This window comes from Canis lupus, chromosome 33, assembly GCF_048164855.1.
Source record: "Canis lupus baileyi chromosome 33, mCanLup2.hap1, whole genome shotgun sequence".
NCBI classification, from domain to species: Eukaryota; Metazoa; Chordata; class Mammalia; order Carnivora; family Canidae; genus Canis; species Canis lupus.
The window spans coordinates 13,154,056-13,177,475 of record NC_132870.1 but is presented as its reverse complement, the minus strand read 5'-3'; the positions used below and the strand labels follow the sequence as shown (position 1 = coordinate 13,177,475).

The following is a 23,420-nucleotide window of genomic DNA, read 5'->3' as shown; positions in this document are numbered from 1 at the left end:
AAGAAATATAATATGATGCTTTTTTTCTTATATAAAGTTAAAAAATAAAAGTCAATAGTATATTGTTATGATACCTATATATTTGGTAAAATTATATTTAATAATGCAACAATTTTATATGAACCAAATATAGCATAATTTAAAATGTTATGATCACGAGTAAAATAAATAAATCCTGTCTTATAGATTTAGCTGACTTGCTGTTCTGATACTCACGTCTTATCAATTAGACCATACTGCATCTATAACTTTTCTCAAACCAGTTTCTAAGAAACTTTCTTTATATCCATCCATGTATCCTTATTCTCTTCAACATATAAAATAGGATAGAAATAGCTGGGAAACTTTCACCACATCAAAGTCATTTGCCACAAAAATGTCATGATCAGACAAAAATAGCCTTTATTTTGTATTTTTAGTATGTATTTTTAGATGATATTCAAACATTAGAAGCCATCCAAAGCAATAGAGATATTTAAAGATATTTCTTACCTCAAGGAATTTTAAATTGTAAACATAGATTAGTGCTACAAATGGAGTTGTATGGGATGAAGAGAGAATTAAATAATACCTATTAAATAAGAGTAGACACAAAATATTATTTGCAATTGCATAAAAATAAGTTATTAAACAAATTATATGAGAAAATAAATTATCTAGCACAGATGGGTGAATCTAGTTGCTATAGGCAGAAGTCTGGAAAGTGTTTTTATTGTGCTTATAATGTAACATAAATCACTTTTCTAATTTTTATTTATTTTATTTTATTTTTAAAGATTTTATTTACTTATTCATGAGAGACACAGAGAAGGGGCAGAGACACAGGCAGAGGGAGAAGCAGGCTCCAAGCAGGGAGCCTGATGGGGAACTCGATCCCAGGACTCCAGGATGACGCCCTGGGCTGAAGGTGGCGCTAAATCGCTGAGCCACCCAAGCATCCCCTCTTCTCTAATTTTTAAAGGTAGGCAGCAGAATATCTATATCTATCTATCTATCTATCTATCTATCTATCTATCTATCTAAATACTGTTTAGAAAAAGAGCAATCAGCTTCACTCCTGGTGCAATACCAGCTCTTCTATCAAAAAGACTCTGTGCCAATCTATGGAAAATTCTTAATAGCTATAGGTTAATTGAATGATTAGATCTGATTTTTTTCTCCTTATTTTTTTTCTATAGTAAATAAATGCAGCTCGTTATGTTTAATTTATATTCTACCCTCCCACTTAGGATGAGTTTTTTTTTGGGGGGGTAGGGGCAGGAATGATTTACAAAGTATGGTATTAAAACAAATGTTCTATGTATGGCTGTATAATCTAATTGCTACAAGTAGAAATCAGTATGACATACATGCCTCTAAGTCAGTAGAAGATTTGAAATCTATTTTGCCTAAAAATAAAAATCATAATTAAAATAATACAAAAATCAATCTAAAAGACCAAAGGGGGAACAGTTTTTCCTGATATTAGAGCCACTGAAGTTAGTAAGCTTCTGGTTTGGAGTATTTAGGCTTCTTGGGACCAAATTTTTTTTTACAAATAAGGCTGACTCAGTCATTCATCCACCCATGGCAAAAATATTGAGCACCATATAGTTTATTGTGCATGGATCTTTTGAATGAGAAGTTTGAATATTTAGTTCCATAAAGATAAAGACCTTTTGGCACATTTTATAAAAGCAGGGTGATCCTTGCAAAAATAATATGAAACCAAGTACTGGCAAAAGCAAGAAATATAATTAAGAAAGGTTTCAAATGGACACGATCACAAAAAAAGGGGTATTTTAAAAAATTAATTAGATTTTTTATGCAAATCCACTGATTATCCTAATTATAGAGAATCACTAACTTCAACAGAAGCAGTTAAAGTCTGTCACATGAATTGGCTGCATGACTGTTGAGGGCGGTGTATGAGGCAGGAAAAATAAAGTACTGCCATCCCTATGTATTCTGGGCTTTGGAAAAAAGGATGATAGATGGATAGATAGACAGATGATAGATATAGATATTGTTTGTGAGAATAAATCCCAGTGTCACCTGGAGAGATTTTTTAAATTCTCAAATTCTGAAACAATCTCATGACTGAGAGAGTTGAGTAGGGAAAAAGCAAACCAGCAGATCGCTCATGGCCCGGCAATCTTTGATCCGGTATAAATTGGAAGAACTATCCACAGCCAAGGAGCCCCTGGTGTGACTCATAATTGGGTTTATGCTACTGATGAAATAAGCTCATTAAGGGATGTTGAAAATGTAAATAGAAAATTTAAAACCAAATTATCAGAAAATATAAGTTTCAAAACAGAAAATTAAGGATGGTAAAATGGTGACAGACAGTATAAAGGCAAATCAAATGATCCCAGACAAGCATTTTGCTGAATCTAAAAATCCTTTGTACCTTTCCAGACTGATTATGGTGGATGATGAGCAGTTACTTTGAAGTGTTTAGCTTTCCATGGGGTCATAACCCTCCAAACAGCATACTGCCTTTGGGATTCTCTATAAGAGTAATAACACTGTTTCTTTTGTGCAGCAACGTGTACTGAAAAAAAGCTTGTATTGATTCTTTGGATTTTCCAAGTTAATAGGTAAAAGATTTGTTCTAGGAAAAACTAGGCAGTTTTGGTTTTTTGTGAACACCCCCCTAGCTTGCAGAGCATACAAAATAGCAGGGAGAAAAAGGATTCTAGTTTGACTTCCACAACTCAAAGTCTTATGGATAATGAACTAAGAGAAGCTTTGTAAATAAACAATCTACTGTACTTTTGATTGAAATGTTTTAGAAACCCAGTCTTCCAGGGAGCTAGTAAATAGACTAAATTTAAAAAAAAATGTTCCATTAATTAGTGATTTGTGATTTGCAGCATACCCTGACCAAACCATGACCCAATCATATCCATTCTTATCCTGAACCAAGAGTGGACTGAGCAACAAAGGTTTCATTTAAATAATGACCACAACAGATATTTTCTTTAAGAAATAAAAGATAACAATCAACATGTCCATTTAGACTAGTCCTTAAAACTCATATTAATAAATTGCTTGCAACCATATTCATAAAAGGATGAATGTTTAAACTTGGATCATGATAATCTGTGGCTCAAATTGACACAATAGCACAAAAGGAACAGATCCTGAGGATATTCACTAGACATCAAGGTAAGCCAGCAAAGTCCTCACCATAAATTACCCAATGGTATGTAATTTTTTTCTAGGTAGTTGGGGAAGATTCTGTGTTTGGGGAGACTTTATGAAGTGAAGGATCTTTATGATTTTGTCTCCCGCAATCTCCTTATTGAGATAGATTTAGGAATTCAATGAGGAACAAGAGGGAACTCAAATTAAAGCATTCTCAAAGAGGATTATTTTGTAACTCTCCTATCAGTCTCCGACACCTCACCTAACATCCACCTATGCCTCTAACTTGAGAACCTTCTTTACCTTGTACCTAAAGATGACTACAAATTACAAATGATAAAAATGTATACATGTATTAATGAGTTCATAAGTGCCTCAGGGAAAGGGCTAAGTTTTCTATGGGATTTAATTTATAGATGAGAATATTAATTAATCCTTCACAAAAAAACCCCAGTTCATTCATGTTGCCACTAATTTATCATATGAAGAACCTTTTTGTTTTTATTACAAGATGGTGATTACATGGATATAGATTCCAAAAAAACCGTACCTGAGCTAAGTTTGACCATCACTGTTTAACAGCGAAATTATGGTGTAGTACACTAAACCCCTCAAATACAGAGCAATTAAATTCCCACCAAATTCAAAGGTGATAAGTGAGATGAACATATTCTAAATATATGAAAAGCAGTCATGTGTTTTTAGTGACAAGTGTTTACTACTTTTATAAATCCAACCTACTCATTTCTCAATAACATATGGAGTCAATTTCTTTTCTCTCCTTTTGCCTTTCTTTCTTCTATAAATTAGTAAAAAGTAATGCACTTTAAAAGGAAAATAAATGTTAAAGTTAAGAATATATCCTCACAAGTCTAATTTCATTGATGTCAATAATTAGGAAAGAAAACAATCAAACAAAGCCTTATTTGGTTCAATTGCTATTGAACTATTGTAAGTTCCGGAGGATAAACATATGTTCTACGTTTGTAAAAAGAGAACAGATTTACCAGTCAGGATAAATGTTCTCTCTAGCACACTATCTTAATTTAAGAACATCATTAAAATTTCATGAATAACAATAGCCAAAAGACAGAAACAGAGTGCATATGACAGATGAATGGATAAAGAAATGTGATATATAGGTATCTATCTATCATCTATCTATCATCTATCTATCTATAATGGAATATTGTTCAGCCTTAAAAAGGAAGGGAATTCAGCCACATGCTATAATATGAATGGATGAAAAGGGAAAAAAGAAGGAAAAGGAAGAGAAGGGAAAGGAGGGGTTTGTCTCAACTTCATAGCCATCACAAACACAGGCTTTTTTCACTTCTCTAAGTCAGACTCAGAAGGTCATTTCTGATGATGAAGGGCTACCTCCTGAGCAAGATTTTTATTCTCTTTTACTCCACATATGCGGGCAAATGAACAAGAGATTGCATTTATGTGTCTGGAGTTTTTGTCTCTGTTTTTTCTCCTGAATGAAGCAGAAGAGGAAGAGCAGAGACTGGTATACCTGCATAATCGAAACAAAATAATAAGGAAAAATTTCCCTAACTAGAGAGGGAACATCGTTGTTGACTTATGCTCAAGTCAGACTGCTTACTTTTAGATTTTGACTCTACAACTCTTAGCTATTAGCTTGTTCATTAAATGTGGTTTCCTCATCTATACAATAAGTATAATAATATAACCTATCTCACAGGGTTGTTGTGAGACCAAATGAATTAATATAATATATATAAAACCCTTGCTGCTGCTGAAGATTACAAGATTCAGAGAGTTTGTAAGATTTTTTTATAAAGGGAATACATGTCTGTATATCTATCTATATATTTATATATCTCCCAATTTTTGTCATATATGCAAATAGAGAGACATGGCTCCTTTTTTACTTCTTTAATAACCTGATAAATTTATCTTAACCATAATTGCTTTTATATATATACATACATGTATATATACATATATGGCACCCCAAGCACCCTAAAATGTTTCTATAGTCTTAAAAAATTATGAACATAAATACTTCCCAAATGTTATGAAATCTTTATTTTATGCCTTTATTTTTTAATCAAATTATAACAAGAATACCTTTATCAAATTATTAATTTGAGACACTAGAATTTACATGAGTAAATAAATGAGAAAGTACTCCAAAGGAAATATGTATATATACACAATATGAAAGAAAAAAATAGAAATTGAACGTAAGTACTTAGATTTAGTAAAAAGATTCTTGATATGTAAATCACACATGAATAAAACATTAGATTTTTTACATTTAGTTTGGCTAATAGTCCAAAGGTAATTTCATATAGATACTAAGCTCCTTAAGAAAATAACTTGTTTTCATCTAATCTCCTTAAGAAAATAACTATTTTCAAACAAATAAAATTTGTGTTTGTAATTCATTAATATTTTAGTGCAAGTACCTTTATATTGTCCATCTTTATCTCAAAATTCCACATAATATTTAAACTTGGATAGAAGTATTAGTTTTATAAAAGAGTCATGTAAATAAATGTTTAAAACAAATTTTGAAAGGCAATCATGCAAAGCTCAGATCATAAGGAATTTCTGGTATTCTAATATTTTAATTTTCTGGTTAAATTAGGTTTTAAAAAGAAACTCTTTGTTTATATACCAACTTTTGCAATTAAAGTCTTTTGGCAGGCATCATTAATTTGCCTTCCATCGTGGGCAGTGTATGGTAAATGTAATTGAATTTCTGATGATAGATGACTGTACAGTGCCTCAGAGTCACAAATTATTGTGTATATACAATATTCTCATTTCATTTTAGGAGAATGAACCGAATGTGTCCATTCCAGGGGATATGTATGGAGTTTGCTTTTTGATCCACTATTTTTTTTTTTAAGATTTTATTTATTCACGAGAGACACATGGAGAGAGAGAGGCAGAGACACAGGCAGAGGTAGAAGCAGGCTCCATGCAGCGAGCCCGACGTGGGACTCAATCCCTGGTCTCCAGGATCAGGCCCTGGACTGAAGGCGGCGCTAAACCGTCGAGCCACCCGGGCTGCTCTTAATCCACTATTTTTTAAAGTTTAAAGTTAATGATATATTTTTAAGAGACGCGTTGAATTAGAAATATATAACATATATATATATATAATTGTATATTTATAAGTAATAATTCTTAAAGTTACTTAAATATAACCTTTTTCATAAATTTGTTGTATTTCACCTAACTTTTTTATTTTTTGTTTCTTTTCCCCACACTGTGACTTCAGCCTATTTGGAGACATTGTAAACTGTTTCTACTCCAGTAGGTGTCAGGCTCTCACAGTGTGCAAACCAGAAAGCCTCAGAAAAGGCAGGCTAACAGATGCTATGATGCTTAGCTCTATACTTACTCTAGTTGTTCCTGTAAACTAACTCTTTTAGCATTTTGTCTTAAATAATAGATGTTTAAAGTAATATTTTCATATTAAAAAAAGCCCAAAGGTGTGGAAATACAAAAGTTTCTCATTTAACCACCTAGGACTATATAAGCACTCCTTAAAATCTAGCATGTATAATAGAGTATGTATTTATATATTCAATAGTAATTTAGAGAGGAGAAATATGAAAGGAATGAAATAAAAGGAAATGATTAATGAGAAAAAATTAAGACACAGAATGTACTCCACTGAGTGTTAGTTTTCACTGGCAGTAATCTAGTAGATGCATTTATTTCCCGAAGAAATTAAAAAAATATACTGTAACATAATGGTGCATTTCTCTTGAGAATTTTATAGCTTGTGAGAGCAATCCCTTTGTATTCTATTAGGTCTGATAATAACTTTGCAAAATACACATGACATAGATCAAATGTTTGTGTCCCACTAAAATTTACATGTTAAAATCCAAATGTCCAATATAATAATATTGGGACTGGGGTCATTGGGAGATGGCAGTGCCTCTTGATGGGATTAGTGCCCTTATTAAAGAGGCCTTAGAGAGATTCCTCATTCCTTTTATCATGTTTGAAATCTGGAAACCCAGAAAAGGGCTCTCCCTTGCCCATGTTAGTCTCAGATGTCCAGCATTCAAAACTGTGAGAAATAAATTTCTGTTGTTTATAAACCACCCAGTCTGTATTATTTTGGTCTAGCAGCCACAAGGAACTGAGACAACATATAAATTTAACTGATCAAATTTTTCACACATAAAACCTACCCATAATTCAAAGATATAAGCAGCAAAATGCACATTATATTAGTAGAATTAATTTAATGGTTAGTTTTGCAATTTCAAGCATTATGTTTTTAAATGTGGTGCTTAAAATGTTTATTTACAAGTGGTCTAGTGAAAAAAGAACAAGTGGTCTAGTGAAAGATCTTGGAGAACTTACCATTTTATACATTATATTAGAAGTCATAATTCATTTAAAGTAAACTACCTATTTGTGCATAAAGCAAGTTATATAGCTTATGGGAAAAGAATAAAGTTCTAAAAGAAAGGTCATTAAATTTAGCAAATAAAATGTTCATCTTGCTTGATATTCAACTTTTATTTTGCTTCTGGAATCTTTCATTAACATTTTACCCTATTGATGACCCTTATGTATATAAAATAGCATAATAAAAAGTAGAAAACTCTCTGACTAGCCATAGTTGCCGCTAACTTTTGGATGGATGTGAAGTTCAAAGCAGAGATTAAGACTAGAGATATAAATTTGTAAAATATAGAAATATGGACACTTGGCTAAGGGGAGTTTTTTGTTCATTTTTATTTGTTTGTTTGTTTTAAAATACAAGGGAGGGGAGAATAGAACAGAATAGAGAACCCAGAAATGGAGAAATGGATCCACAACTCTATGGTCAACTAATTTTCAACAAATCAGGAAAGAATATCTTGTGGAAAGAAAAGAAACAAAACAGATGAACAAAGGGGAAGGGGAAAAAAAGAGATAGGGAATCAAACCACAAGAGACTCTTACCTACAGAGAAACTTGAGGGTTACCAAAGGGGATATGGAGGGTGGGTTGGACAGATGGGTGATGCATATTAAGGAGGGCGCTTGTGATGAGCACTAGGTGTTATATGTAAGTGATGAATTACTAAATTCTACTCTGAAACCAAAAAAAGAAAAAAAATAAGAAAAGCAATGTTCCCATTTTCAGGGGATATATGTTCTATTGTGGAAAAACAAAAGATACAACCATCTACATAAATAAATCCAATATTTTCATGTGAGTGCCATGAAGAAAAAGATAAAGGTGATACAATAAGAACAGCAAATTTCCATATGGGTAATTAGATGTAATCAGGGTAATATCCCTCTCATCGAGGAGGGATATTAAAGCTAAAGGTGTATGAGGAAAAGAATTCTCTCTTTCCATATACTGAAAGAAGAGCATTCTAGCAAGAATGAACAGGAAGCTTCCTTGAGATGCATACAAACTGAACAAGTTCAGTACCCAGGGAGAGGGCCTGTATGGCTGGAGGAACGGAGGTTGAATGAACTTAGAGTGTGATGATGATGGGATCATGGAGATAGGGGTCATAACAAGCAAGACTCTGTGGGCCACAGTGAAGATTTAGGATTTTATTCTAAATAGAATGGAAATCTACTGAGTGATTTTTAGCAAGTGTGCCAAATGCTAAAGTCCACAGATTTGAAGACAATATCTCTGAAATCAAGAATACATTTTAAAATCATTGGTATTTTTCACTCACTATTGTCAGATAGTAGTTATTGCATTGCTATAGAGACACCTTGACCAGTTTCATTTATCTTTTCATTTTAAGTATGCAAGAGTGACATGTATATATAGAAATAAAAATAACCTCTAAGAGATAAATCTAAAAATTGTAAGAAATAGTGATATATTTTTCTTATTAGTATGATAAATAATATCACAAAAGATGAAGTCTTACATCAAAAGAAATGCATTATTTCAATTTAAAAGTTTAAACACCTTAAATTTACACAATGATATATGTCAAATTTATTTATTTATTTTTAAGTTTAAAGAATCTCTTGCTTGTGTGGAACATGGATTACAAGGGGCAAGAGTGGTCACATGTGGACAAGCTACGATTCCTATGGGGGATAATGATGGCTAAGAAAGGAGAGTATAGGGAAGATAGAGAGGGATTGGGGATATAGTAGAGGGAGTACCAATAAGACTTCTTGATAGATTAGATAAAAGCTGGGAGGGAAAGACAAATGTCAAGGATATATCCAGGGTTTCTAGTTACAGAACTAGAGATTTAATGGATGGTGAAGATTCACATATATGTAAGCAGGGGTTGGAATTGTGGGAGAACTTAAATAGGCAATGACATCTATCAATACCTCATATTACTTAGTATGCTCTTAGGGGAGGCTTACTCACCTTCAGAGTAGGCCATTCACTCTGTTACATACTCCTGTAAGCTTCATTCAGAATGTTTACTACCCTTTGGATTCAATATCAGCATTTGTGATTCACTGTTTTTCTTTCCAATGTTCTTACCTCTGGACTGTAGACTCCATGAAGGCAGAAGAGGTGGCAGTTTTTGTTCACTATTTTACCCTCAGCACAAGTATAATGCTGGAGACAAATTAGGTCCTCAGCAAATAATTGTTCAATGTATAAATATGTTAATTCTATTTTTTTTTATCCTGCTTATTTCAAAGTGCTTGATCACTGACCAACAACCACTCTACCAGATAGGAAACCACAGCTCTAGGGTAACCAGGAATTTCTGCAGCACTAAATTGAGAGAAAGTACAAGATGAGACAAAAATATGCCAGAAAAATCTTTAGACAGAGGTATTCCTTTTACTTAGAATCACTATAAAATTCCAAGGGCAGTAAGAAACAAACACAACGTAACAACAACAAAAACCTAAAATGAATCCGCTAGATTTCATCATAGAGAAATAAGAATATTTCTTTGGGGAGGATTCCTCTTTGTATTCACATATTAATCTCTAAATTTTGCATCCAGCTTGTTAAATATTTATTGTGTACCTATTATAAACCAGAGACTTTGCTAGCATTCATAATATGTCTCCATAAGAAAGGAGATCACAAAGTTCACTCTAATTATAATACACTACTGTAAGTGTAGTGATAGAAGAATTCAAGGAGAGCTCTATTAAAGTTAGAAGGGCCACCTGACAGCCTGAGAAGGCTTCCTGGAGCTATTATTATTGGGTGTAAAGGAAGTAGATGATGAGAAAAAACCATGTTAGCCAAAGGGACAAGGGACAAGCAGGGTACAATGATAGGTTTAATGAATAGCATATTGTAGACCAGAGACTCACAAATTTTACTGGCCAGCAAGTCACAGAAGACAATGCTGGGGAGGTAGGCAGAAGTCAGATCAAGGATGACATTGTATAACTAATTGGGTAAGGATCTGGGCTTTATTCCGGAAGCAAGGAATATCCTCTGAAGACTCAGAAGCAGGGAAATAAACTCGTAACTCTCATTTACCCACTTGGGAGAACAGACTGCACTTGCTAAAGGAGTATAGTGTAGGGGTTGAAAGTTATGTCCCTGAAGCCAGCCAACCCGAGCTTGAATCTCTGCCCTGAGATTGACTTTTAAGTGATCTTAGTTAAATTACTTAATCTCTCTTAATCTTCTTCATGGAGTTATGATAGAGATTAAATAATTGAAAAGTGCAATACAGAGCAATACAGTGCTAGGAACAGGTGTCATAAAGTGTTTGCTATTGTTATTATTTCCTAATCAAATGAAAAAATGAAAGACTTCATCAAAGCTTCTTTGCGTCAGCATTGTGTCCATAAGGCATGGAACTGTTTTCTCTAGCACCATTTCAATTGCATGGCAAACAAGTAATAAATCTTGGACCTGATGGAAAGCATTACCAAAAGAAAACCTCAGGCTTTCCAGGGCCTCAGGCTATAGAATAAGTACAGTCAGTACTTTTCTCTAGAAAAAATTTAAATTATTTTCATTGGAAAATCCATGGAGTAAGTTCTCTTCAGCGGGTTACACCTTAAATATCGTTTCCTCCTAACACATATTGAGTTTTTAAAAACCTGAAGATATGTTATTGCTTACTTTTTATAAGATACATCCATGCAGGCAGAATCATTCTTAGTTTTACAATTTTATATATCCTTAGAAACTAGAATAGTCTTAGGCACATAATAAAACAATTAGCATTTATTTAAAAGCTAGCATTTCTCAAATGATCAATTACTAGTTCTAATTATGAAGCAATTATATGCCACTTTCTATATAAAACTTAAGTGACATTTTAGTGTGAATTTTCCCTTTCTTGTTTTGATTATATTTCATATTCTATTGAAAAATCTCTTGATGACAGCATCTTTCAAAAATTCATGATCATTTTCAATGAGTGCCTAAGAGTTCTATATAATTGGTTTGAAAATAAAATTATAGAGTCTAATAAAATATGACTAATAGAAATGATCATATAAGTGGCATGGCATTTGCTATCATTATTTAATAGACCACATTCTGTTGCCCCTTAACATGAAAATGTTTAATTCATATCTGTCAAAATGTCTGTTATAGGGAAAGTTTATCCAACCCTAAGTTGGACATTTTGTAATCTGTAAGTTTGGATTGTTCTAAATTCCACTAAGTATTTAGTTTAAAGCAGTTTTACTTATATATTTTTAAAAATTCTATAACCTCTGAATACATTACATTTGAATCTATTGACTTCTTTCCAGTATCTCCTTATATTTATATCAACAACAACTTTGACACAATACCTTTCACAGAGCAGGTGTAAGCTCCTATCATTAACTTAAACTATGTTATATAGTTAGTATGATCTTTAACTTAACTAAGATCCCAAGGCATTATCTGATGTCTTGAAATTATTTTATTCCAGGTAAAAGGTATTTGAAAGTTTAGTTTCATAACACTAAACTACTAGCATTCCAATCAGATCACTCTGAACATTAAACGAATAAAAACATTGACCTGAATTTCTCACAATACTTTTTTTTTTATTAGTATGATTTTTTTTGGTCCTTTTGCACGTCTTCTTTAACAATCCTTTTTAAAGTTTTATTTTTTTTACTTCAACAGTTCACATAGCATTTGCTTGAATTTTAAATCAAAATCAACTTGAAAAATTGGCTTTTCTATTCATCACATTCATGATAATGGCATAACTCAACATAACAGTACTAGTAAACTATGTTTCTTACCACCTGTTCTTTGAGAAGGAGGCATCTAAGTATATCTGATTAATCTGAACCTTGCACAATCACCCCATGAAGTTGGTATTTTTATCTGTACTTCCTATACTATATTTGTATTTTACATATAAAAAAACTCCTCTGTTTCAGGGAGCTCAATTAACTTGCTCAAAGTCACAAAACTAGGCAATACTGGAGACATGATTCCACACCAGCTCTCCTTGGCTTGATCTTCATAACTATACCCTCCATAGCCAGGCTATGTCAGTTTTTAAATCCGTTCATTTCCCAACTGTATTGTCATTTTTTCTTTCATGTTGTGGGTGTCCTGAGCACCGCCAACGTATCCTTGAGTTGAATAAACAACTAACAGTCACTGTGGTGTTACATTGTTAGTGAATATCTCAAGTAAAAGCCCTTTTATAAGTGACTTTGATTGGTTCAATTAAAACAAAATTGCTCCATTTTTTTGTTCATCTTTTTTCCATTAGATAAAGTAATGCTTAATTACCTTATCTAACTGAAACGTGATCCAATTTCATCTTGAACATGAAAACATTTTCTGAGAGTGAGACAATTTAACTGTTAGTTTACAATCTTTACAGACTTTACAGTTAGGGAGAGACAAGAAAAGAAAAGACTGTTTCTTACTTTCCTCTTGTTGTTTCAAAACTTGATTTTTGAGAGTTGGTTTTCTGGCTTCCACTGCTGTCACCTCTGCTGAGGTAGGTTTCCCGTGGTGATCGATTCCCCATGCTGCCTTCAATGGAATTGGGAGCAATCGCTTGTTGGTTCGACTTTCTGATGAAGGTCTGAAGAAATTTCAGTGTAGAGTTGGTAAGGACCACTGACTCTGCTCTTGGATTCAACTGGAGGCTAGGGTTGACTGGGAGGGCAGGAGTCTGTAACTTCAGCAGCCCTTCTGTCTTCCCTGTGGATGTGAGAGTTTGGCTTCTCATAGCCTCAGGAGGTGTGCCTGTCTCTGAAGGAGGCAGTGTGGATTTTAGAAGACTCTCTTCAGAGGTTCTTGCCTCAGGAATTGTGGCTATCTCAGCTGATGTGATCTGAGGGGTTGGTAGCATTTTATTTTGAGAAACTGTAGCAGAGGCTATGTTCTCCTGGGAGCTTGCATCCTCAGGGGTAGTCCAAGTGTCCGTGGTGTCGATAAGCCCAAAGCCCCCATTCCATAAACTAAAAAACAGAATAAATAGCCCTGCTCCCTTCATCTCAGTAGTTTGAAGTGAGAAAGCTCATGTGAAATTGGGAGATATAGTCCTCCTAGTCTTTTCAACAGCTGCTTCCACACTGAATCCGCTAAGACACGGTTTTGCCAATTTGAGATGTGTAGAGGAAATAGGTCTCTGTGTTTTGTAGTGGACTCAGGAAGTTTGATTTCCTGTTTCTGTAGGTTTTGTGTGATCTGTGACCTCTGGTAGGATGGATCTATGGAGGTGGTGAAGGGTTTCTGACGAGGCTAAGGGTAAATGGGAAAACAGGCAATTATTATCAGGAAAACCAATGAGAAAAACACGTCCTTTCCTACGTCCACTCATGTTTCATTTGTTGCTGATTTTGAAGAGAAATTTCACATTGATGACAGGGAGTATGGAATTTTGTTTGGATGAGCTGAATCAAGGAATTTAACATTTTGTTCTACTACACAGGGAAATTGAGAAAAAATATGTGACATTCTTTTCCATTGTGCCCCATCCAGAGAATCACATTTTGTTCAAGTGCTTACACACATGCACATACATAAACAAAAACTCATTGATAGAGTCTCTAACCTTTTATGCATCACAAGCCAAATTATGAAAAAATATTTATATACCCCTATTTTTATAAATATAGTTCAACCAAAGCATTACTTGAAGTTATTCTCAATGGGAAAAAAAAAAGTTATTCTCGATGATGAGTGATAACAAAAAAGAAAAGTATAAATTATTGAGTTATACAGGTATACATGGAACTCGTTTTAAATTCTGCTCTCAGAACTTCTACCAGAACCAGTTAATGGAATGAATAATCAGAATTTTGGGTAATAATGGATGAAGAAAAAAATGAAGTCACATGAAAATAAATTCGAATGGAATCATATATAATGCTTTTGTACTTTTGCTGTGGTGCAAAAATATATTAGCTGCAGATAATAGAGAGCTAAATTGATCAAAGACTTTCTTATGGTTGTTTTCCTAGTAGAGATGCTTCATGGGATTTATGATTTCACTACTAAAGCAAATCTCTGATTTTCAGGCTTCAATTAAGCTCTCTCATCTGTAAAAAAAAAATTCCACAGCAGACTCTTTGGACATATAAATAACATGTTATAACAGTTCATCCATCCATTCATTCTTTCAGTAATTACCCAACCATCAGTCAGCTTCAGCAAGGTACTCTCTTAGGTGCTGAGATTATAAAGCAAGAGTATTCTTGGCTCTCTATTTGCTTATGGTCTATTATATTATCTGAAAGCTAAATCTATGTATAACTAATCTTTCTGCTAATTTTTGTGCCAGGCATTAGGCTCTTGCTGAATATTCATAGAAGTTTTTCTTTCAGAATTGGATAACCGGAAACCTCTTGCCTGTTGGGTTATATACTATTGTAGATATATACTTCAGTCCCTAATCCTGTATACAGAGCACCAGGCCTAATTTTTCTCTGAATTATTAACTAGTTGGTCTTAATACTTTTTCTCCCCTTAGTTTTTGCCATTTATTTCTACAAGTAAATTGTTGTCAAATTAGAGACACATAATATGAGGTTATTTAAACTAAGACACATATTAATCAGCAGCAACCCCAATTAACTTTGGTATGAACTACAAGGCTCTGTTTCTTGGATATACTACAAAACAATCCTACAAGCCTTGCATTAGTAAAAGAGCAAATAGTTCCAGCACAGACAATCCAGACAGCAATTCATCACTAAAAAGGGCAACGAAACTGCCTAATTTTCATAATACAACATGTTTTTTTCAATACTAAGGAAAAGACAATACAGCATCTCTATCTGTAAAAGACACAAACAACTAGCCTTGGCTTAGAGCAAACTAAAAATTCAGAAAAATTAAAAATTTTCTACTTAGTGTACAATTTAAAATCCATTCTTCTAGATTAGGAAAAGTAGATGAATAGACTATCCTGAAGTTTAAAAAACAACCAGAATAATGGCACACAAAGATTTTTTTTCTTCTTTCATGGTTTGTAAAACACATCTTGATCCTGTTCAGGACAAGTGAATTTCAGTGGTAAAGGGTCACTCATTGGATCTATAACTGGTAACAAATAGCTCTCAAACGGTAATAAAAACTGAACCGAGCTAAGCAATTCATTTTGCTCTTGTAAGGTATTGACCAATAATGACTTTTGGTTACCCTCTTCCTAGCTTACAAATGACCTTGTGATCAAAAGGCTAAAGGTTCTGTATCTCATTATCAATCCACCAAGCCATCTTTCCATGTAACTCCCTCGAGAATCCCGAGCTCATTTAGAGGTTTTAGGTGTATGGATCATCCTGTAATTGGAGACATAAAATATCTGTACTCCAGAGACTGTCAGAGGCCTAACCTCAAATTCTGCTTTCTCAGACTCATTAATACTCATCAAATAACAATTAAGAAAAATAATATCCCTGCGATTACTGCCTAGAGAGTACTCAATCCATTCTTCTAGCTATTTTAAATACTATCTGTGGATTAAACTATACCATCAGAGTTTTATATACATGTATCCCATCATTTTGCTACACCTCCCCATTGCCCACTAGCTTGCTTACAGTATGTTTTACCTTACTGCCATTTATTCACTTTGAGTAATTTTATAAGAAAAGAACTATGAAACTCATTATATTATATGCTATTAGGAGGATTTTTTGGTCATTTTTCATTGTATCATAGACATAGGATTGAATACATATTGCAAAATGAGTTCTCTCTAGATAATGAGATACTGGGTTCATTGTGTTTTTCTTTTTCCCTTATAATATGCATTAGTCAATTTTCTAATCACTAGGAAAAACCAAAAATAGTTTATTATGTTGAAATAAAAATATAAATGAGTTAAAAGAGAATCTTAGATTAAGGATTTCATTGTACATGTTGTTATATATTACTTAAAGCCACTTTTATGGGTGTAAGAGTATCTTTTTCCTTTCTTTAAAATTTCAATTCAGTCTGCCAACATATAGTATAACACTCAGTGTTCATCCCATCAACTGCCCTCCTTAGTGCCCATCACCCAGTCACCCCATCCCTCCACTCTCCTTCCCTCTACAACCCTTTGTTTCCCAGAATTAGGAGGCTCTCATGGTTTGTCTTCCTCTCTAATTTTTCCCCACTCAGTTTCACTCCTCCCTTATAGTCCCTTTCACTATTTCTTATATTCCACATATGAGTGAAAACATATAATGATTGTCCTTCTTCATTTGACTTGTTTCACTCAGCATATGGCTGTAAGAGTATTATTCCTTGTAGAATGTTGGGGTGTAGAGTAACTAGATTAATAGGATTTCTTAGCAGCTTCTTTGTTTTCTTTTCACATGAGAAATTCTTATTTTTAAAAATAGTTTAAAACTTTAAAAATAATATTTCATTATAACCTTATTCCATAAATTGTCAGTGTCAAAAATAATCAGAGAAAACAATGTTCTAAGCCTTTTTCAATTTTACGTTGCTTGAAAATATTGAAAATCTGTTGAATGTATATATAGACAAACGGAGTTGTTCATGGGCTAGGGGAGGGAGAGAAACAGATTTAAGTGAGATTTTGATAAGCCATACAATGTACTAGATAAGTTAAATTTGGCATATTATTTAATTATTACATAGAATACTTAATAGGTAAGTATTCTACTCTCATTTTGCTGATAAAAAAATAAGCTTAAGGAAGTTAAATAATTTCCTAGAGTAACACACTAGTAATTGACAGAGCAGATATTTATGTCTTATTCTGATTCTTTCCACCATCTATTATAAACCCCATAAAAGACGTAGAAAACTTCTAAATTCACAGAAATTTGAGGAAAATAATTGCCGTTGTCTCAAATTCAATCCTCAATGATTTTTAACTTCTTTATTTTTGCTTCTATCTCACAGCTAAAATGTGTATTGAGGTACACTAATAATTTAATGACTTCAATTAGTTTAAGGAATTAGAGGGGAAATTTTGTGTTTTTATAAGTTTGCTTTTAGTCTAAACTTTTCTGTTTGTTTGCTTTTTTTCTCTTTGGTTGGGTGCCTTTTTCAATTTCTGTGCAGTATTGTAAGGGATGACATTGCCTTATTTTCGGCAGCACAATACTACACTTCTTTTATTTGTTAGAATGGAACCTCCCCAACATCTAGAACAGTGCTTAGTTGGCATTCAATAAATATTTGTTAAATAAATGAATGAATGGATGAAACTGTGACTGTACTTCAGTAAAAGCACCTGTCAGAGGGCTAAAAAGGGGATCTATTTTTCTAACTCATAGCCACACAAGAGAAACAAAAAACAGTCTAAATGAGCACAATATACTTACTTTACAAATAGAATTTCAGAAGTCTCCTAAAATACCCCTTCAACCAGATTGTCTTTTGTAAATCTGTCCTACAAAAAATTTAGAAAGCCCATTGTTTTTACCTCACCTGTTTTCAAAATATATTTTAAGTAGGTTATTTTGAAGCTATCACAGGCAAATGAAGATCAAAGCAAACCCTAAGAGCTGTGTAATAAAGGATAATGAAGCAGTGGTAACACTAGAGAACAATCTAAGGTATGTGAACAAATTAAAATGAAGAACAAAATTTAGGTCTTAGTGGGTTGGTAGGAAAACATAGTTTGTCTTAATATTAGATTTTTAACTTTATAATTAAGAACATAAAAAACACATTGATAAAACAAGATCAAATATTCCTCATAAGCAAATGTCTATATTGATAGTTTGCAACATTATCCTAATGCTTAATTTAAATTTCCCATGTAAGTAGAGCACTACACTTCAAATGAATTAAGACTAACTTCTTTTGAGAATTTTAGAAAGAAAAATATTTCATTTCCCAATTTACATCTGTTGAGTGACTTCTCCCAAAAATATGGAATAGATATAATTTTCCATTATTCTTCCTGCTAAGTACATCTAAAAATCCTGCACAGTAGTTATAAAACAAACATAAGAAGACTCAGAAAGGTAGAGAAATAAAGGTAGACTGGCTCGGATGATCCCAGGAACAGTACAACACTGAGTTCTCTGAATTTTCTTTTTGTCTCTTTTCCAGTGCTGGAGAATTTGTCAAACTAGAAACACCAATGACACAAACAACAAAAGCCCCAAGAAAGCCAAAAAGGACTTAAAAATGGCCAGCTCAGAAAGACAGTAATCTATTCAGACAATAGCTGCACTACCCCCACCAAACACCACAGAAAAAATGTGATCCCATCTCCACCCTTGCCAGCAAAGACTGAACGAAGAGCCTTAGACTTCTACCCTCATAATGTTGCAATAAGGTGTCAGCTCACATCCCTCCCTTGGGTGTCAGAAAAGGCCAATACAGAAGCCAGGAATTTCATCATTGAAGGAGCTCTATTGACTAGTCAGTGCTATCACCCTACAAGGGCTGGGTAAAGGGCAAGAGGACTGGGGAAAAAAAGAAAAAAAGCTTTGAGGCATTCCAGGTCCTCACTAAGTACACTTCAATGGTCCCCAAAAGACTGGAGATAAGGCAAAAGTTCAGAGAGATATCTTCATGGTGAAAAAATTCATATCTAGAAAAATAAGACAACCCACCAAAGATTTTTAAAAAGTGGCTTCTTACTACAAAGTATGAGGTCTCCCCCGTGTAATAATCACTTCTTCACCCCACTGATGAGGGAGGAATTCCCACCCTAGGGTTAAGGCGGTAGCTGACACCGGATGGATAAGATTGGCAGCAGTTCATATGACAACATCATCTATCAAACAGGGCCACACATAGGTAGCACTCAGAAACAGAGTGAACAACTAGGGCTATATGAAACAGGCTTTGTAAAAATGAGAGGGTGGGCTGTCTCCTGGCTTTGATGGGAGGATGCACTTGGCTTGTTTAAATAATTCTACAGCTTGGCAGGGAATTGAAACCCACTACTTAGAGACAAGCAGGAAATGTGCTTGGTCCCTTTGATAAGGAGGATTGTTTAACCAGAGTCCCTTATCCACCAGAACAAAGTGGGGAAGGCAACTTGTGGTTAGGCCATCTAAGGCCTTCTGTGTTTCACATGTCAAGGCAGTACATAATATTGCACCTTAATTTTAGACCTTATACCACATACAGTTCAGAAAGCCTTTTTTCTGTGTTGTAAGGGTAAGAACTCTCTGGAGTTTTGTCTGTGTTCAGAATGCTTAGTTTGAAGGAAAATCCTGATCATGCTGTCAAAGTATTTAAAGGCTATGTTCAGTTAAAACCAATAAAAGATAAAACAACTTTAGTCTAGATTAGATCTAGCTCAACTACAAATTGATGACTCAGCCCCCACACTAAAGGCCTGACAGGACTAAGGTTATGCTCTTATCTGAGACAAAGTTTATTTACTACAGTTCTTTTACACGTAATGCTTCTCAAAAATTATGAGACAAATGAAGGAATAAGAAAATATGACCCGTAGTCAAGAAAGAAAACATCCTCAGACAAATATTCTGGAAAGATTGAGATATTAGGTATATTAGAAAGACAAGATAACATAACTATGACAGAATGTGGTAGCGAATGCAGGCAATATGTCTGACCACAAAGAGAATTTCAGCAGAGACAAAATTGTTAAAAACATTAAATGGAAATGCTAGATATAAAAAAACATGATATCAAAAATAGAAAACTCATTTGATAAGTTTAATAGCACAGTGGAAATATCAAAGAAAGTAATTAGCTAATTTGAAGACAGGTCAAAAAAAATTATCCAAACTGAAAGACAAAAAAGGTAAATGTGTAGATGAAAGAAAGGAACAGTGCTGGAGATCTGTGAGACACTTTCATAAGTATGACATACATATAATTGGAGTACATAAAGACAAAAATAAAGGAGAAAAGAGAAATTAGAACAAAAGATAAATTTTGAAAGGTAATAGATAAAAATTCTCCAAAATTGATAAAGCACATCAATTCAAACATCAAGAAGTTCAGAAAACCCCAGGAAGGAAATTATGCCTAGGCATATCATAGGTAAAATCCTGAAACACCAAGAATAAAAAGAAAATATTGAAAGCACTCGATAATTTAAAAAAAATCATATTACATAAAGAGTGGAACAGTTATGGCTGACTTTTCATTAAATATAGTCAATGTGAGATGAAGCCAAATGACATCTTTAAAGATTTCAAAGAAAAAATGAAATCTGTTAGTTTAGAATTATACAGCTAATAAAAATATCTGTCAAAGGGGAAATAAAGATATATTTATTAGGCAAACCCTGAAAGAATTAGTCTCCAGAAGACCTGTATACCAATATATTGACAATTTAAATGAAATGTATATCATTAAAAGTGATAGAGACGTAGAAACAAAAATCTAAAAAGCTCCATTCATAAAAACAACTTTCCAACAAAGAAAACTCCAGGCCCAAATAGCTTCCCTAGCAAATTCTAACAAAAATTTAAGGAAGAAATACCACAAGTTTTCACGAAGTTTTATCAAACATAGAAGAGGAAATAATATATCCCAGCTCAATTTATGCAGCCAGAAAAACACGAATACCAACTATTACAATGCCAAATATTTCAATAAAAATAAAACCACTGACTAATATCCTTCACAGACATGAAAACAAAATACTCTAACTAAATTGCACTATGTAAAAGGCTAATATATCATAACCACATGGAGATTATTCCAAGAATTCAAGGTTGAGTTACATTTAGAAATCAAGCAATGTAATTCACCATATTAGCAAAAGAAAATAAGTTAACTTTTAAAAAGTATGTGTATGTGTCTAAATAAGTACAGCAAAAGCATTGAACAAAATTAGATACTGGTTTATTTTTTTCAGAGATTTTATTTATTTATTAATAGAGACAGAGAGAGAAAGGCAGAGACACAGGCAGAGGGAGAAGCAGGTTCCATGCAGAGAGCCTGAGGTGGGACTCGATCCCGGGTCTCCAGGATCACGCCCTGGGCTGCCGGCGGCGCTAAACCGCTGAGCCACCAGGGCTACCCTAAATACTGGTTTATATTAAAATACCTCTGCACACTAGAAATAGTAAAGCATCAACAAGACATGTGCTGATAACATCTTTATTAATCATGAAACTTTAAATGTTTTTCCCCCAATATAAAAAACAAGTAAAAATGTTTGCTTTGACAACTTCTATTCACTATTGTGCTGGAAATCTTGGCCATTCCAACAAGGTAAACAAAAGAAACAAGCATAGTGACTAGAAAGGAAAAAGTGAAATGCTTTTATAAGATGGCATAACTATGCACACAGAAATTCCATAAAATCTTCAAAAAAAAAATCCTACAAATCAGTGAATTTAGGCAATTCACAATATAATGGGTGCAAAATAGTCCAGAAATTTTTTAAAAGAACTGAATTGAATTGCTCACACTATCTGATTTTAAGATTTAGTCTATAATAATCAGAACAGTGTAATATTGGTGTTTCAAATAATGTAAGGGTAAGAGAGTTTTCTCTTAAAATAGAACACTTGAAGAAAAGAGTGGGCCAAGGAATCAATCCACAATGATTTTGAGAAAAAGCACTGTCAATTCAATGATGATGATCATAATAATAATAATAATAATAATAATAATAAATCTTTTAAAAAATATTTTATTTGAGAGACAGAGAAAATGAGAGAGAGAGAGAGAGAGAGAGCAGGAACAGGGGGGAGGCTTAAAGCGAGAGGGAAAAACAGACTCCCCACTGAGCAGGGAGCCCAATGTGGAACTCTGGAATCATGACCTGTGCTGAAAGTAGATACTTAACCCACTGAGCTACCCAGGTGCCCCCTACCAACATCTTATTAACAAAAGATACAGGAGCAAATAAATATGTAAATTTTAAAAATGAAATTTCACCTCTAATACACTTTAAACTTAAACTTAAGATGGATCATATACTAAATACTAAATAAAAACTAATCATAACCTTTAAGTAGCAAACAGAATAGCTTCATGATCTTAAAAAAGATTTCTTTGATGGGGCACAAAAAGTATACACCATAAACAAGGTGATACATTGAACCTCTTCAAAACTAAAAGCTTCAGCTATTTAAAGGACACAATTAAGAAAATGAATAGCAAGCCCTACACTGAATAAAAATCATAAGCATTTATATATTTAAACAAATTACTCATCCAGAATATAAAAGAAATTCCTATAAATCAATTATAAAAATACAAACAATCCTATTAATAAATTGGCAAAAGCCCCTTGAACAGACACATAACAAAAGAAGATGTACAAATGGCCAACATATACCTGAAAAGGTGCCTGATATATTCAGTTATCAGAGCAAAGCAAAGCAATTAAAACTATAATTAGGTGCCATTTCTCAGACATTAGAAAAACTAAAAGTAAAAAACAAAAACAAGGTTTTTGTTTCCAAGTGCTGGAAGGGAATAAGGTAATCAGAATTTCACGTATTTCCAGTAGAAATATAAAATGGTACCACCACTTTGGAGAATTGTGTGGCAATTATGAAGTTGAAAGTGATGTGGGAAATAAAGGCAAAGGAAATGTAGCTTAAATTGAAATCTCCTACAGCTGGCCATGCACTGAGAGGTCCCTGAGACATGAAGAGCATAACTTTCCTCAAGGAATTTGTGGCTGCCTTTGTGCCTTTATGTTTAAAAGTAACCTTACCATGGCAGCAGCTGGCCTTGCTTTCATATTCTTTGGAGACTGGGACCATCCCTCACCGACACTAATTAAAAAGTATATAATCAATCACTTCTCACAATCTCAGGATAGCTCTTTCTGCCCACAGATGTGGTCCCGTGAGTAGGGAAGAGGGTAAGTGGTAGGCAGGAGAGAGAGGAAGCCCCTGCCTCCCCTGACTGCCTAGGAAACTATTCCTGGCAGGTGAAGACAGTAAGACAGAGGGGAATAGAGATAAGGGAAGGGCACAAAAGTCTCAAGGCCACAAGTTTCCTAGTCAGTTCTCAATAAAAGACTGCCATTGACA

At 33.7% G+C, this 23,420-nt stretch overlaps 1 protein-coding gene across 2 annotated transcripts in view; it reads right to left on the bottom strand.

Annotated features, from left to right (window-relative positions):
- MMRN1 (multimerin 1) overlaps positions 1-23,420 on the bottom strand; it is a 72,821-nt gene that overhangs the window by 45,043 nt on the left and 4,358 nt on the right. For both annotated transcript variants that reach the window (XM_072810795.1, XM_072810794.1), the window contains exon 2: positions 12,936-13,758. In XM_072810795.1, coding sequence (XP_072666896.1) covers positions 12,936-13,510 — 575 coding nt within the window. In that variant the 5' untranslated portion in view covers positions 13,511-13,758. The remainder of the gene's footprint in view (positions 1-12,935; positions 13,759-23,420) is intronic.